At 43.9% G+C, this 15,866-nt stretch overlaps 1 protein-coding gene across 4 annotated transcripts in view; it reads left to right on the top strand.

Annotated features, from left to right (window-relative positions):
* Positions 1-15,866, top strand: part of PLA2R1 (phospholipase A2 receptor 1) — a 58,269-nt gene that overhangs the window by 28,805 nt on the left and 13,598 nt on the right. For all 4 annotated transcript variants that reach the window (XM_069982784.1, XM_069982782.1, XM_069982786.1 and 1 more), the window contains 11 exons: positions 763-920; positions 2,047-2,108; positions 3,034-3,143; positions 4,762-4,916; positions 5,238-5,346; positions 5,844-5,974; positions 11,317-11,446; positions 11,912-12,150; positions 12,390-12,558; positions 14,661-14,792; positions 15,358-15,471. In XM_069982784.1, coding sequence (XP_069838885.1) covers positions 763-920; positions 2,047-2,108; positions 3,034-3,143; positions 4,762-4,916; positions 5,238-5,346; positions 5,844-5,974; positions 11,317-11,446; positions 11,912-12,150; positions 12,390-12,558; positions 14,661-14,792; positions 15,358-15,471 — 1,509 coding nt within the window. The remainder of the gene's footprint in view (positions 1-762; positions 921-2,046; positions 2,109-3,033; positions 3,144-4,761; positions 4,917-5,237; positions 5,347-5,843; positions 5,975-11,316; positions 11,447-11,911; positions 12,151-12,389; positions 12,559-14,660; positions 14,793-15,357; positions 15,472-15,866) is intronic.

The raw sequence follows: 15,866 nt of genomic DNA, 5'->3' as shown, positions 1-15,866 counted from the left end.
AGACAATCGGTGCACGCGCAGTAAACAGTGAAGCTGCGGAGCGGCTTCAATTGTGAACTGTGCATGCGCCGAAAATGACCTGGCGTCAATCAAGTGTCGGAGGCGGGGAGAAGGCTGGACTTCGGACCCGGCGGCGCTCATTACCATAATGGGCGCGAGAAGAAGAATTGCGATTTCTCCGTGTCAACAACGGGATCCGGGACGGGATCGGGAGCAATGTGGTAAGTATATTGAACTTAATGTCACTGTATGTCAGTTTCTGCCGGGGGCCACAGGGTGAATGGTTCCCTTTAAATTCCTCTCAAATTCAGCTCCTATTCTGCCGGAGCAGAATAGGCTTGGAATTTCAAGCAGAAATCTTTCAGCTACAATTCCTCGAGAATTACTCAGTGTGCATATACCCAAAGAGCCCATCAGTCAGCTTATCCTGTTGATATGGGATAAGTGTTGGAGATTGGAATACCCCTTTAAGCTGGCCACACACTGATGACCGAATGATCATCCAGCTGTCTTATCTTTCCTGTTCCCCCATACATAGGAGAATTCAAAATAGCTGAACAATCCTATGTGGAGTAGAGGGATAAGCCGCAGCCAGAGCTGCGGCTTATCTCTTCCAGAGCAAAGGAGTCAAACAGTGATTTTTCTATCACGCCCTCCACCAACATCACCATCTATCTTTCTTTTGTATTTAACAATAAATGACCTTCTGTTTCTGAATCTACAGTGTTACACTATGATACAAGGTGTTTATTTTTTTTATAGATGTTCCCTGGGTTTTCTATCAAGGACACAATTATTACCTCTATGAGACAAAAGTTGATTTTGCTTCAGCAGAGTTTGTCTGTGGTTGGCTGCGAAGTGGTGTGACGTCCATACTTACTGAGGACGAGCAAGCTTTTCTACATAGGAGAATAAAAAAGGTAACAACACACAACAAAACACAGAATCTGAAAAATTAACTTAAGGGGGGGGGGGGGTTACACTTAGTCTGGGTTCACACTACATTTAAAAAAACAAATGAAAAAAAACATCGTGTCATCGGTTGATCGTTTATTTAGGTGCAAACCTAAAATCATCGAGCACTGAGCATCGCTACATAGAATAGTGATACGTGGCGGGCGACCAGCTATTTTACAAGCACCATACATTACTTAACCATGTTGTAGGTGGTCTTCTCCTGCGCTCCTTCTCTCCTGGTCCCGCACGCAACAGCAGCTTCAGTGCGGCCTGTCTGAGCTAACAGACTGCTCAGCCAATCACTGGCCAGGACCGCCACGGCCAGTGATTGGCTGAGCGGCCTTTCAGCTCAGACAGGCCGCTCCGAAGCTGCTTCTGCGTGCGGGACCGGGAGAGAAGGAGCGCAGGAGAAGACCTGCTGCATGGTTAGGTAATGTATGCTGTTAAAACAAGGGCTGCAAGGACTTCGGTAACGATGTCCCTGCAGTCCTCGCTAAACAAATATCGGGCTGTGGAATAGGCCCAGTAAACGAGCGCCGATCTAGCAGATCGGCGCTCGTTTACATTATTGATCGGGCCCCCATTGGCCTGCGGAATAGGGCCTGTTATACATACATCTAGAATGTCACTGATTTGCATTGGGCACTGCGTTTTTGCTTTCCGTTTAATTAATGCATCTTTAAATGGTTAATTTTAACGGACAGAAAATGTGGTCAACCCTGTTTTTGTTTACGCAAAAAAAAAAGTAGGGATCAGTTTTGTTTTTTGTAATAATGTAAGTCAATGGAAAACGGATCCCAACAGATCCCATACAATTGCATCCATTTTTTCCATTCATTTTGCATCAGTTTTTTTTTACATAAAATGGATATGTTATATGCACAGCAAAAAGGAAGTGTGAACCCAGCCTTAGCAAACAGTACAATAAACATGCATGAAACCTCAAACTAATTCTAGCTATGCACAATGGTGGGGAACGGGATATGTCTATAATATCGGGTTATCCCACATGCACAGTCAACCACAAAGGATTTTAAAACCGCAGGATAAACGTATACATAGTAAGCCTAAATTTACTGTACATTATAGATATCGAAAGAGAAGCAAAACTGGTGGATCGGACTGGTGAACGACTATGATGGATTCCAAAGGTAGAAAAGGATATATAAAGTTGTTTTTTAATAAGGAATTATACTATACATTATAAGGGAATGAGACACCCCAAAAATGACCTCCTCTTTCAAAACCATGTTAAAACTATGTTCACACAAAGATGTTCAATGGCCGTTCTTTGATAGTCAAAACCATGACTTTTATTTTGAGTATCAAATAACGGTCGTTGTTTAACATACTTTGGTGGCCGTCATTACCATGATGGCTGTTGGTACTTCTTGGGTGGGGCTCAGTTTAAAAGGTCCATTGAATTTAATTGAAAAGACAGTGAAAAAAAACCTCAATAACGGCTGCAATAACGGTCGCAAATTAACGCCTCGATAACCGCCTCAAACATTAATTTGATGGCCGCTGGCGGATGTTATTTTACAGCATGTGAACATAGCCTTAACATATTTGTATAAGAATTTTTGGTGATGTTTCTTTCTCATTTTTTATTTTGCTATCTATAAGCATTTTTAATTTTTTTAATTTTGGCCATTAAGCCTAATAATTAGTTGAAACCTCCTTATCACAGATAGGAATACAGCGAAAAATAACACCAATATATAGATAAGACAGGATCCAGCCATATACAATAGGTGATGGTCACAGCTTCACTTCTCCCTCTACCTGCACAATGACCTCTGCACAGGTCACAAATCATGCCTAGAATACTCTCCCATGGATAACAATGGGTAAACTCCAGTCTGTTGTTTCCTTTGTCCATGGGGCTTGGTGTATATCTCTAAGGATACATTCACATGGACTCAAAATGAGCTTGTGTGAAGCTTCTGCACCATGTTTAATTTTTTACCTCCTTTAATATTGGAAGTTTTGAGAACACAGTAAAGAACCCAGTCCTACTATATAAGAAAACTTTGTGCTGGTCATATAACTTCTATCTGTTCCATTTGGCGGCAGATGGGGAGATGGCTCATCTGCTATATACACTAACTGGAGGACAGATCCACAGAGTAACAGCCGTATAGCGGTGGGAGACAAGCAGTGCGTCTATATGGAATCTGATACAGGTTGGTGAAGGTTTTAGGCTCCATGTTACATGTCTATCGCAAACGTCCTTGTACTAAGATAATAACGTACTGTACCTGTGCTTGTAAGAAACATACCAAACATATATGGTAATTTAAATGGAGGGTGTTTTAAATTCTTAGACTTTTGTGTTTTCATTAAAAAAAATTATGGACAAGAAAAAATAAAGAAGTTTAGCAACAATGCTAATTTAATTTACTAATTTTATGGCATTCACTGTGCAGGATAAATAACAAATGGAGGAATGCAGGAAAAAGCACTTTAGAAGCATTTCCCATAATAAGTGTATATCGGTGATTTGTATACTTTTTCGGGGACAATATAATACTTATGTATTTTGTAAAAATTCTCCTTTAAAGCAAATGTACGACCAGGTACATCGCTTTTGATATTATACCTGAATGAATTGGCGCCGGTGTGGGGATGCCAGTGGCGCAGTCCGCTAGCCGGTTCCTACGCTTGGTGCGGGTCATTTCAGACCGGAGCATTGGGGGTAGGCCCGCCAGCCCCCGATGTGACCATCTCCCCTCTCTGAAGCTAAAATAACGGCACTATGATGGGAACTGATCCATTAAGGTAAAAAACCCAAAGCGATGTACCTGATAGTACATTTGCTTTAGGCTATGTTCACACAATGTATTTTTTCGTATTTCTACGCAGTTGTTGCCTCCTGCAACAATGGCCGTGGTTATTATGACAAAATATGTTGCATTACTGTCTATGAGGTCCCGGCCGGAGTGTATACACATAGTATATGCTCCGGCCGGGACCCCTAGCAGCGCCGCAAACAACTGACATGTCAGTTTTTTGCAGCCGCTATTTATTGAATAGTGGCCACAGAAAGCTCTGTCAGTGCACACTATGGAGCTAGCGGCTCCGGACGCAAGCTTCATAGTGTGCTGTGAGGAGTTCTGATGTGGGCGCGCGCTGATGTGCCCGCATCACAACTCTGCGGTGTGAAAGATCATCCGGCCGGTACTGCAGTACTGGCCGGAATGACCTTTTCAGAGACCGGCTGCTCGGTGACCCGGCCGGGTCACAGAACGGCCAGTCTCTTACGCCATGTCAACATGGCCTTAAAGTGAAAAGTAACCTTCTCCCTGCTTAGCTCCCTATTTTACTCAGGGCACTAAGGATAAAGGTAAGTTTTTTACTTTCATCCTCAGCGCTGTTTTTGTATATTGTGTACTTTAAACCATATGCTAATGAGGCAGTTTGGTGCACAGGGGGTGGGGCTACCATCCTCAGTGCACTGATCCGCCCCCGTCTTGCCCGCCCCCTCTAATGAATATTCTTTGGTGCTCTGCAGTGATAAGTGCCGGAGTGATGTCACAGCACAGTGCCGGCCAAATATTTATCAGAAGGGGAGAGCCGGCCAAGGTGAGTGGTAGCCCCACCTCCAATGCACCAAACCACCTTATTAGCAAATGGATTTAACTACAGAGTACACAGAAAATTGTTCCATATGAATCACACATTTGTTTAATCTATGCCACTATCCCGCTCAGACCCACCCGACCCTGTTATGTGGGCGATGAGTGATGTGGTTGTGGTTGCACAATATATTACATTGTATCACTAATATGTCACATTGTTTAGGTCTGTGGAGTAAATCAGATTGTCATTCTCCTAATCCGGTCATCTGTAAAACCAAAATCATGTTCAAGATCGAAAAACACCACATCCCGATGGATAAAGATCCTGACCAGGAACATGGGATCTGTCCCAAGGGCTGGCTGTACTATGCAAGCAAGGTCACAGTCTTTTATTATTGGAAATGTCTGGGTGCAGTAATGTACCCCATATTATGTGTTTGTTGGTTTTGTTTTTTGCAAGCTTGTTGGGCGGGTTTGGATGGCACATATTATTTCTTTATAAGGAATCTGTCCACTTTACATCATGTTAAGAGCTGCATACATGGGCAGATAGCCCATATCTGCAGCTAGATTAAAAAAAGTTATAAAATCATGTTTTCCTTCTAAGCTCGAGTCATAAAAAGAATGAAAATTATTCTTTTAATACTAGCTGAAGAATATTTATACCAGTAGTTCCTTGTTACCATTATTATTTTATAGTGCTTCTTTGTATACAAAGATGGAATCATGATGGACTGGTATGCAGCGTCTACATTTTGCACGGAACATGATGGAGGTCTCGCCACAATTACAAATGAAATAGAACAAGGTAAGTGAATGCGGCTAGAAAACAGTTTGATAACTAGGTAATAGCTTGTTCAGCCAGTGATTGGCCGAGCAGACACTGCAGAGACAAGTTTGTCTTGGAAGTGCTGGCAGATTTAGCCAGCAGGGAACCTGGAGGCACCACAGAAGGACACTGGGGTACCATGGAGAGGTAAACAAAACATTTTTGTTATGTTTTATATCAGGACAGTACTATAGAATTTTTTTAAGTGCCCCCTTTAATTACCTACTCCAGTAATTATACATATACATATCCAAATTCCCTATAGTGGATAAAGTGCCCAGGCGGACAGGGTGTGGACTGTTGCGGGGGGCACATCCGTAGTCCTGTTCGTAGCTGTGGGTCTGCGGCTATGGATGTGTGAATGTGGCCTCATATATCTGGTCATAGCTTTCACTAACTGGGGAGGGCGAGGGTGTCTTCTAGTAATACATTGCTATATCATCTCTGCCATCTCATGCCTTTTCCCTTTGCTTTAGCTTTTATACTTGTGCAGCTGTTCGGACAGGAGGAAGGGTTTTGGATCGGAGTCAGCAAAAGTGACTATGAGCAATGGGAGAATGGCACCGAAGAAGCGTACAGTAATTGGACTCCTACACGATATACCCATGTAAGTGCCCAATCTCTATACCGTACAGCATCTGCTGCCAACGTATCCTTAATTTACATGGTTTAACGTGTGTGGTGCACTACGGTCAACCGGTCATTTGCTAGGTGGTTCTGTGTGACGCCGCTACTGTGGTGGTTGGTCGGAGTATAGCTCAGCCGGTAGTGATACTGTCGTGATGCCAGTGCCAGTTAGGCACACAGGTATGGGGGCACACCTGCTTTTATTTTTTATCATGGTGGTCCGGAGTGGAGTAGTGACCCGCCCGGACTATCGGTACCGCCACCCACAGAAAGGGGAGATGACCCAAGGATGGTGTAACGACTGTGTAGGTGCCGGAACAGTAATCACTGTTACCATAAATAAAATCTTCTTTACAGCAGGAATACTTAATACAGCAGCTGACAATAGACTTCTGACTTGACTAGACACAATCTGCGCTAAGAGCTTTAGGAGCAGAAGAGCTGTGCTGACTTGGCTGCGTGCTGAGAAGTAGAGTGAGTTCAGAGTAGCGAGGAGGAGTTTGTCCTGAGAGTTCAGAGTAGTAAAGAGGAGTTGGTCCCTAGAATCCCAACCCAGGGTAGAAGTGTACTCCGCCGGCACTTTAGAAGAAGAAGTAGAATACTTAAGAATACTTAAAAGTAGAAGACTATTTGTGCCCATATGTCGTGATACCACCTATTGCCCTACAGTGTCGGGTGAGCGGTCCTCCTAGGGTGACAAAAGCCCCAGACCTTGTTAGCTGAGTTAAGCAAGGTGGACAAATTACCTGGTTACGAACTGGAGAGAATGGAACGGCTGCACATCCCATCTATGGCTGATACTAATGCCGCTTGGCCTATATTAAAAATCAACACCAGAGTGTCTGTATATGAATTGATCAAGCCATATTGCCCCGTGTACCACCGTGCAGGTCCTCTGGTCCACACGGGTCCCTACGCTAACTCCACACCGTGTCGGTCAGCGACTGCCAACCCCGCAAAGCGTGCACATGCACGGAAGGGAGGCCATGGAACGGCCCTGCAACCCCAATGTCACAGGACCAGACCCAAAAAGCCCCACCAAAACCCAGCCAGCACCACCGGCGGGGAAGGCTGCCCCCAAACGACACAAGCATGGATATGGTATTACACTTACCATTGCTGCTCTCACAGAATGGGGAAGACATAAGGTCCAGACATGTGAGCACAGGCATATCCTGCTAATTTTGGTCATGTGGGTCTTATAAAGGAGTGCGAGCTGTTCAGAGAGGGAGAACTGTGAAATACGAGCTGGAGAGAAAGGAACGGCTGCACATCCCATCTATGGCTGATACCAATACCGCTAGGCCTATATTAAAAATCAACACCAGAGTGTCTGTATATGAATTGAGTTAGCGTGTGGAGTTAACGTAGGGACCCGTGTGGACCAGAGGACCTGCGCGGTGGTACATGGGGCAATATGGCTTGATCAATTCATATACAGACACTCTGGTGTTGATTTTTAGTATAGGCCTAGCGGCATTAGTGTCAGCCATAGATGGGATGTGCAGCCGTTCCATTCTCTCCAGTTCGTGTTTTACAGTTCTCCCTCTCTGAACAGCTAGCACTCCTTTATAAGACCCACATGACCAAAATTAGCAGGATATGCCTGTGCTCACATGTCTGGACCCTATGTCTTCCCCATTCTGTGAGAGCAGCAATGGTAAGTGTAATACCTTATCCATACTTGTGTCGTTTGGGGGCAGCCTTCCCCGCCGGTGGTGCTGGCTGGGTTTTGGTGGGGCTTTTTGGGTCTGGTCCTGTGACATTGGGGTTGCAGGGCCGTTCCATGGCCTCCCTTCCCTGCACGTGCACACTTTGCGGGGTTGGCGGTTGCTGACCGACACGGTGTGGAGTTAGCGTAGGGACCCGTGTGGACCAGAGGACCTGCGCGGTGGTACACGGGGCAGTATGGCTTGATCAATTCATATACAGACACTCTGGTGTTGATTTTTAGTTTAGGCCTAGCGGCATTAGTGTCGGCCATAGATGGGATGTGCAGCAGTTCCATTCTCTATAGTTCGGAAATTACCTGGTTACACCTACGCTGCGAGATAGATTTCATAGGCTTATAGCAACTTTGCTCTATCCAGATCAGTTCCTCTTGTTTCAGGATATTGTCCTGCACTGTTAGAGTTGTTCACGGCGTGGGTTGGGGTGATCTCTGACTTGTCCTCTCCTTGGTGCTTTAGCACTGCATAATAAGAGTGTTGCTTTGAAAAAGAAAAAAGTCTCTGTGTTGCCCATGTGCCTCTCTACTACCACACTCCAGACTAGACTACGCTGGACTTGTTCTTTCGTCCTTGACAGGGGACCTAGCCGAGCCAGGGCCCAGCTGAACTACAGCAGGGACCGTCTTGTCTTGCGTCCTCTCTCTACCGAGACTTGGATAAGACTCACTAAGGGTGGGTGTGTACTTCCTCTCCCCATGAGACAACTTCCTACAGGGTGTGTAATATCTCCTGTGAATGGTGGAGAAGAAAGTGCAGAGAAAAGAAAGGAGAAAAGAGATAGGTGGAGAAAAGAAAGAGCTCTTATTGGTGCGCAGATTACAAACAAACAATAACTCCTTGTTCACTACAGCTGTGCAATGTACAAGTGCATAGACAAATAATAGCAACATCTAGTGGCAAAACTTAATGGTCGTGGTATACATATTGGTATTTCTGTTTTACTCCTGAAGTCTCTTAAGGGTAGCTTCACACGTACCGACTTGCAGCGTTAATAACGCTCCGAGTCGGCTAGGCCCTGGCAGATCACTTTCACTACATACACACAGCGGTCTGAACGACCGCTGCGTGTATGTAATTCTGCCGGCCACTTAACCCCTTCAGCTGCCGCCCGACTCCCGCTCTGCTCTGTATACATTACCTCTCCTCGCTGCAAGGGGGCACCGGCGTACTGCTCTCCCGCCCGGCCAATCAGTGTGTTGCCCTGCCGCAGCCACTGATTGGCCGGGCGGGAGAGCAGTACGCCGGGACCCCGTGCAGCGAGGACAGGTAATATATACAGAGCGGGTGCGGAGCGGGAGTCGGGCGGCAGCTGAAGGGGTAAAGCGGCCGGCAGAATTACATACACGCAGCGGTCGTTCAGACCGCTGTGTGTATGTAGTGAAAGTGATCTGCCAGAACCTAGCCGACTCGGAGCGTTATTAACACTGCGAGTCGGTATGTGTGAAGCTACCCTACCCTGCTGATGGCCCCCTATAGCGCCAGAGATGCTGAGGAGAAAGGTATGTGTCTTACCTTCCTCCTCTGCGCTGGTCCTACAGTGTTATTCAGGGTAAGCTCTGTTCTGGAGCACCCTTAGGAGCACTGCTGCGTCATGTGGCCCACCCCCTCCATTGATTATGATTAGAAGGGGTGGGCCAGATGATGCAGCTGTACTCCTAACAGTGCTCCAGAGCAGAGTTTACCCCATGTGATCGGAGCCAAGGAGGAAGGTAAGACACATACCTTCCTCCTCAATGTCCCCAGCGCTACAGGGGGGCTAGCAGCAGGTTAGATCTAATCGGCTGATAGTTCCCCTTTAAACAATTATTGCTTTAAGGTGAATATCCACATTTTTACCAAGTTGTTTTTAATTGACTTTTCTATACTAATTTATTTACCCCGGTAAAGGCGTACACTATAGAAAAAAATGTACCTGTATTTAAACTCCAGTATTCCAGTACTTATCAGCTGCTGTATGTCCTGCAGGAAGAGTTGTATTCTTTCCAGTCTGACCCAGTGCTCTCTGCTGCCACCTATGTCCATGTCAGGAACTGTCCAGAGCAGGAGCAAATCCCAATAACAAATCACTCCTGCTCTAATCAGTTCCTGTTATGAACAGAGGTGGCAGCAGAGAGCACTGTGTCAGACTGCAAAGAATACACCACTTCCTGCAGGACATACAGCAGGACATACTAGAAGTTTTTTTTTATTAAGTAGTAAATTACAAATCTGTATATCTTTCTGACACCAGTTAATTTCAAAATACCTTAAAGCACCCTTTTAAAAGGTAGTGTTTCTCCTAACTTACCCCTGAGGTCTCTTCCTGCATATGCAGCCAGGGCCGGCGTCAGCACCCGGCTAACTAGGGCAAGTGCCGGGGCCCAAAGCTCCTCTAGGGGCCCAGTCCCGTCTGTTACTACATTTTTTTTCTGTTAGTAAAAAAAATAAAGTGTAGTAACAGAGGGGACTGGGCCCCTAGAGGGCGCATGTGACAGTTAGGGGCCCGCCGATACATACTGGGGGCCCCGGGCTCACGTCTTCCTGCACAAATCATCCCTACAGCCCAGTAGGAAAGAGGACCTTTGAGAAGGAAGAAGGACCTTAGATGACGTCACGGGTTATGTGATTGGACACCTGACCTGATAGAGGGCTGAACGGTAGGCTCTCCAAACTTCTGTATGTGCTGGTGCTTCTAGTTGTTTTGTGTATAGAGGTCCTGCTGTAATAGATATATCTATTACAGCAGGATATATATATATATATATATATATATATATATATATATGCTGGTGCTGCTAGTTCTGTATAGTTCTGCTCTGTGTGCGTGTGTGTGTGTGTGTGTGTATATATATATATATATATATATATATATATATATATATATATATATCTCACATGCTGGGGCTGCCAGTTCTGTATACAGTGCGTGTGTGTGTGTGTGTGTGTATATGTCACATGCTGGGGCTGCCAGTTCTGTATACAGCTCCTGCTCTGTGTGTGTGTGTGTGTGTGTGTGTGTGTATATATATATATATATATATATATATATATATATATATATATATATATATATATATATATGTGTGTATCACATGCTGAGCTGCTAGTTCTGTATACAGCTCCTGCTCTGTGTGTGTGTGTGTGTGTGTGTGTGTATATATATATATATATATATATATATATATATATATGTATCACATGCTGAGCTGCTAGTTCTGTTTACAGCTCCTGCTCTGTGTGTGTGTGTGTGTGTGTGTATATATATATATAATCATGTCACTGTGTCTGACTCTGCATATCTTTCCTCGCCTGTCTCTCCATGATTTGCTACTCAAAGGGGCCCGTCAAGGCTCTGTCGCCCAAGGGCCCACAAAAACCTGGAGCCGGCCCTGAATGCAGCAATGGTAGTCACATGTGCAATAAACATGAGGTCATTGTAATGCTTCCAGCAGCGAACAGCTAGGCTACAGTGTTTCCCCGCTGGTAGGGAATTCAGGGCTAAATAAAGGTTGTTTTTCTTTTTTCCTTAGTTCCACCTAGTTATAACTAAAAAAAAAATGTAAAGTAAAAGATAATTTTAATATGAAGCAAATGTATTTTTTTTTTCTTATAGAACGGTGTACATGAGGAGGACCAGCTATGTGCTCTGATATCCGCAAATCATAATGTTCACCCACCTGGAAAATGGTATCTGGAAAAGTGCAGTCCTAAAGGGCATAGATTTGTTTGTGAGAAAGAACAAGGTAACATACCAGGATTAAAGGGGAAGTTCAGAAAAAAAATATTTCAAATCAACTGGTGCCAGTGATTTATACTTTACTACTAATAAAAAAATCTCAGATTTGTAATTTACTTCTTTCAGTAGCTATGCCACTGTGTCAGGAAGGTATTGCAAAGCTGCAACATGCATGCCTGCTCTCTCCCCCACCCCTCCAAGCCTTGATTGGGGGAGGGATAGGGGAGGAAGGAGGCAGCATACTGAGGCTTGGTACCACCTCCTCGACACTTGAGCATTGAGCACGATATCGAGCTGACAGATTCTCTTTAAATGCATGCTAGCATATACACCAAATAAACTTATACTGTCTTACAACAATAAACTAAAGTAAAAAGTACATTGTCATTACAAGGGTATGTAGCCTGTACAATGTAAGTATTTAGATGATTTCATTTTTCTTCTATTTTATATTTTACATGTATCATCTTAGACATTTCTGACCCTGCTATGGACAGCTCGGATATGTTCCCGGTATCGGAGACCATGGAGTATGGAGATAAAACATACAGGATAATATCTGGTAACAGGTCCTGGTACGAGGCCTCCAGTGCTTGTCAAGAATCCGGCGGGACTTTGGTTAGTATTACTGACCAATACCACCAGGCCTTTGTGACCATCCTCGTTCATCGCTTGGGATATCCTCATTGGATCGGCTTCTTTAGAGATGATGTAAGTATAGAAGTCAATGTCTTATATAAACCAGAGAAGACATTGTTATATTGTGTTTAGGGACCAAGCGAGGGACCCTTATATGATTCTAACTTTCCTCAGGGCTGTCTGGCTACCCATGCAGGTCTTCTTCTAGGCTGTTAAACTGCTTATATGTTATTCAGATAGAAAAAATAATAATTATTTTTATATTTGTTCAGCCTGCCATGGAATTAGTGTGTATTATGTTTTATCGACAGAATGGAGATGACTTCAGGTGGGTAGATGACTCTATGTCTCTGTTCACATCATGGGAGGATGAAGAGTCGCTCTCAGATAGGAGCTGTGTGTACATTGATACTAGTGGATATTGGAGAACTGAAGATTGTGATACAAAACTGCAGGGGGCGCTCTGTCTTCCATCAACAGGTACGATTATAGTAATAACACATAAACCCTGGTGCTTATTAATGGGGACATGCATCTTTTTGTACTTTTGCTCCAACAACAGAGCGTAACAATAAAAATACAACAGTGGTCTCAACCTAGCTTTAAAGGGTACCTGCAAAATCTATTTTATGCCCATTCTTAAAGGGGTGGTTTAATGATTTTATTTTTCTTTTCAAATCAACTTGTCATACAGTTTTATAGCTTTGTAAACTACTTCTATTAATAAAACTCCAGTCTTCCAGTACTTACCAGCTACTGTATGTCCTGCAGGAAGTGATGTATTCTTTCCAGTCTGACACAGTGCTCTCTGCTGCCACCTCTGTCTATGTCAGGAACTGTCCAGAGCAGTAGCAAATCCCCATAGAAAACCTCTCCTGCTCTGGACAGTTCCTGACATGGAACACTTGAGATATTTTAATAGAAGTAAATTACAAATCAGGAATCTTGGTATAGCAGCAAAAAAGTATAGGAATGTATAAGCTTGGTGTCCCAGTGGCACATTGTCAAATTGATATCCCAGTCCAATTTGCAGACATCATGTCATACAGCCGGGGGTGCTGATCAGATTGATATACAGTTTTGTGGGAATGGTTCCAAGATAACTTGTTATTTATACATAAGAAAATCTCTGCCTATTCTAGGCTAAGTAGGCATGTGGGAGGTCCAACTCAGTGATTGACCGCTATCTATGCAAAATTATAACCAGAGAGCTGTCAATGAGTAGGACCGCCCACATGACTACTTAGCCTGAAGATTTCCATTAATAAATGACAGGTTATCTTGGAACTTTTCACACTAAACTATATATCAATCTGCTCAGCTCCTCCTGCTCTATTATATAATGGCAGTAGATGTGACTGAATTTTAATGTGACAGGCTCCCTTTAATAGACCAAACATAGTCTACAGTACTCAAAGGCAATGTAGACTATGTGTGGTCAATTAAATCACCGGGTGATGCCACAATATACATGGACATTCTGATTTGCCAGTATCCTGATGTATACACATGATATACCCCACAATCATGATGTGAATGAGGCCTGAGCATGATTTCTCAATTAACGTTGTATGGTGTACACCCCCAGTGTGGAGGTACGGCCGGTCATTTGACAGATGGTTAGGTGTGACGCCAGTCCTATAGTGGTTGGCCAAGATATAGCCTTGCCCAGTGATGGTAATATGTCATGACGCCAGTGCCGGTTGAGCACACAGGTATGGTGGCAAACCTGCTTTTATTTTAATGGGCCGGCTATACCTTGTTCCCCTGTGGTCAGTGACCTGCCGAGCTGTTGCAGGTTCCCTTGGGTACTTATCACAGTGGTCCAAAGTAGAGTACTGACCCACCTGGACTACTGCCACTGCCACCCACAGAAAGGGGAGATGACCCTGGTGTCCTTCCTCTACAGAGTCTAAAGACAAAAGACCCTACTAGTGATGAGCAAATAGTGAAATATTCGAATATTCGATATTGTACGAATATCTCCCGAATATTCAATCCCATTAAAGTCAATGGGAACAAGTATTCGATCACTAAAAAACATCTATTCGACCACTTGGAGGCAAAAAACGGAAGCCGGGGGATCTGAACGCTCATCAAATATTTATCAAATATTCGGCGAACTATTCGATAATATTTGATAGATCGAATACCTTACTATTCGATTGAATATCTATTCGATCGAACAGTATTCGCTCATCACTAGACCCTACACTTCCTCTACCCATTTGACTTCCTTCCTACAGCGCATGTAAGGTGTGCTGTGAGTGGGTGAGGAGTGTGTATGTGAAGAGTAAAGAGAGAGATGATAGGTGAGAAGAAGAAAGAACTCTCATTGGCATACAGATCCATGTGATACACAAACAATAACCCTTTGAGTACTACAGCTGTGCAATAACTGAGTATATATACTTGCAATAATGACATCTTGTGGCGAAACTCTGGTACTACTACATTACCACTTACACTTAAAATTTCAGGCTTTTACGAAGAACGTAACCAATAGCAACACGTGTGGTGGGACACCACAGTTGTAGCTTATGCCGTCTGAATAATTGTCTAACAGAGTTTTTTGGTAACAGGTCCTCGCTACAACCAGTCCTTTGATGCTTGCCGAGAAGGATGGATTCCATTGGGTCCGTTTTGCTACAGCATTTATACAGCTTTACACAACAAACAGTTTTACGAAGCTGAAGAACTTTGCACAGAAGAAGGTAATTGCTTAGTTTCTGGGTGATTATTAGAAATTGTACTTATGAACACTTCATATAGGATAAATACTTGTTAAAGTGAACATGTCATCATTTTCATGCCGCCTGTACCATTAATCATCAGGGCAGTCCCTGGCTGCTTCTCACTGCGCTGCCGGCCTTAATAGGTACGGAGAAGGATCAGAGCGGCACTCTGCAAGCTGGTGGTGCACGAGGAAAGGAGCGTAGTCCCAAAGTAGTATATCAAATGGAAATCCCGGCACTCACCATATTCATCTCATAATTTTATTTGGTTCAAAAACCGTAACAGTGTGAAACAGCAGAACGCGTTTCGGCTATATGCCTTTGTCAACTGCCTCAAGGCAGTTGACAAAGGCATATAGCCGAAACGTGTTCTGCTGTTTCACCCTGTTACGGTTTTTGAACCAAATAAAATTATGAGATGAATATGGTGAGTGCCGGCCTTAATAGGTAGACCTCTCCCTATAGTCACAAAGGAAAATATCTATCAATTGAAAGGAACTGTCCCAATGAAGTATCCATTTATCCGGTTACCTTTCTTTCTTAGGTGGTGATATTCTTACAGTATTAAGCGAAGAAGAAGAGTATTTTATCCGTTATCAAGTGAAGACTTTGACCTCAGTGCAGTCAGTGTGGTTAAAGAGAATCGTCCCCCTTGGCAGTAAGTAAAACCACAACTAAATCCAAATTGTACAGCGTATCATGCAAATTATTGGTTGTCAGATTCCAATTATCAATCGGATCCACTAGCAATCTATTGTGTATGAGAACAACCCAGATGCCCACCAGTCATGGTCAAAAGACTGAGCAGTTGAGTTAAAATTACTGAAAGTCCATCCAATTCTATGTCCACCCCAGAGTAATTCCTCCAGGTACCCAGGACCCATGGCACATACCCTGCAAGTAGTGGTGAGTGAACCTGTCAAAATGTTCAGGTTCGGCAATGTTATCTGAACCTGAACGCTCAGTGTTGCATTCCACGCAGCTGCATAAGTTGGATACAACATGGCTACAACCACAGACGATATCCATGTTTTCCTGGCAGCCCTAGGGCGG

This window comes from Dendropsophus ebraccatus, chromosome 9, assembly GCF_027789765.1.
Source record: "Dendropsophus ebraccatus isolate aDenEbr1 chromosome 9, aDenEbr1.pat, whole genome shotgun sequence".
NCBI classification, from domain to species: domain Eukaryota; kingdom Metazoa; phylum Chordata; class Amphibia; order Anura; family Hylidae; genus Dendropsophus; species Dendropsophus ebraccatus.
Note: the sequence above shows the minus strand (reverse complement) of the source record. Positions and strands in the feature narration are given on the sequence as shown.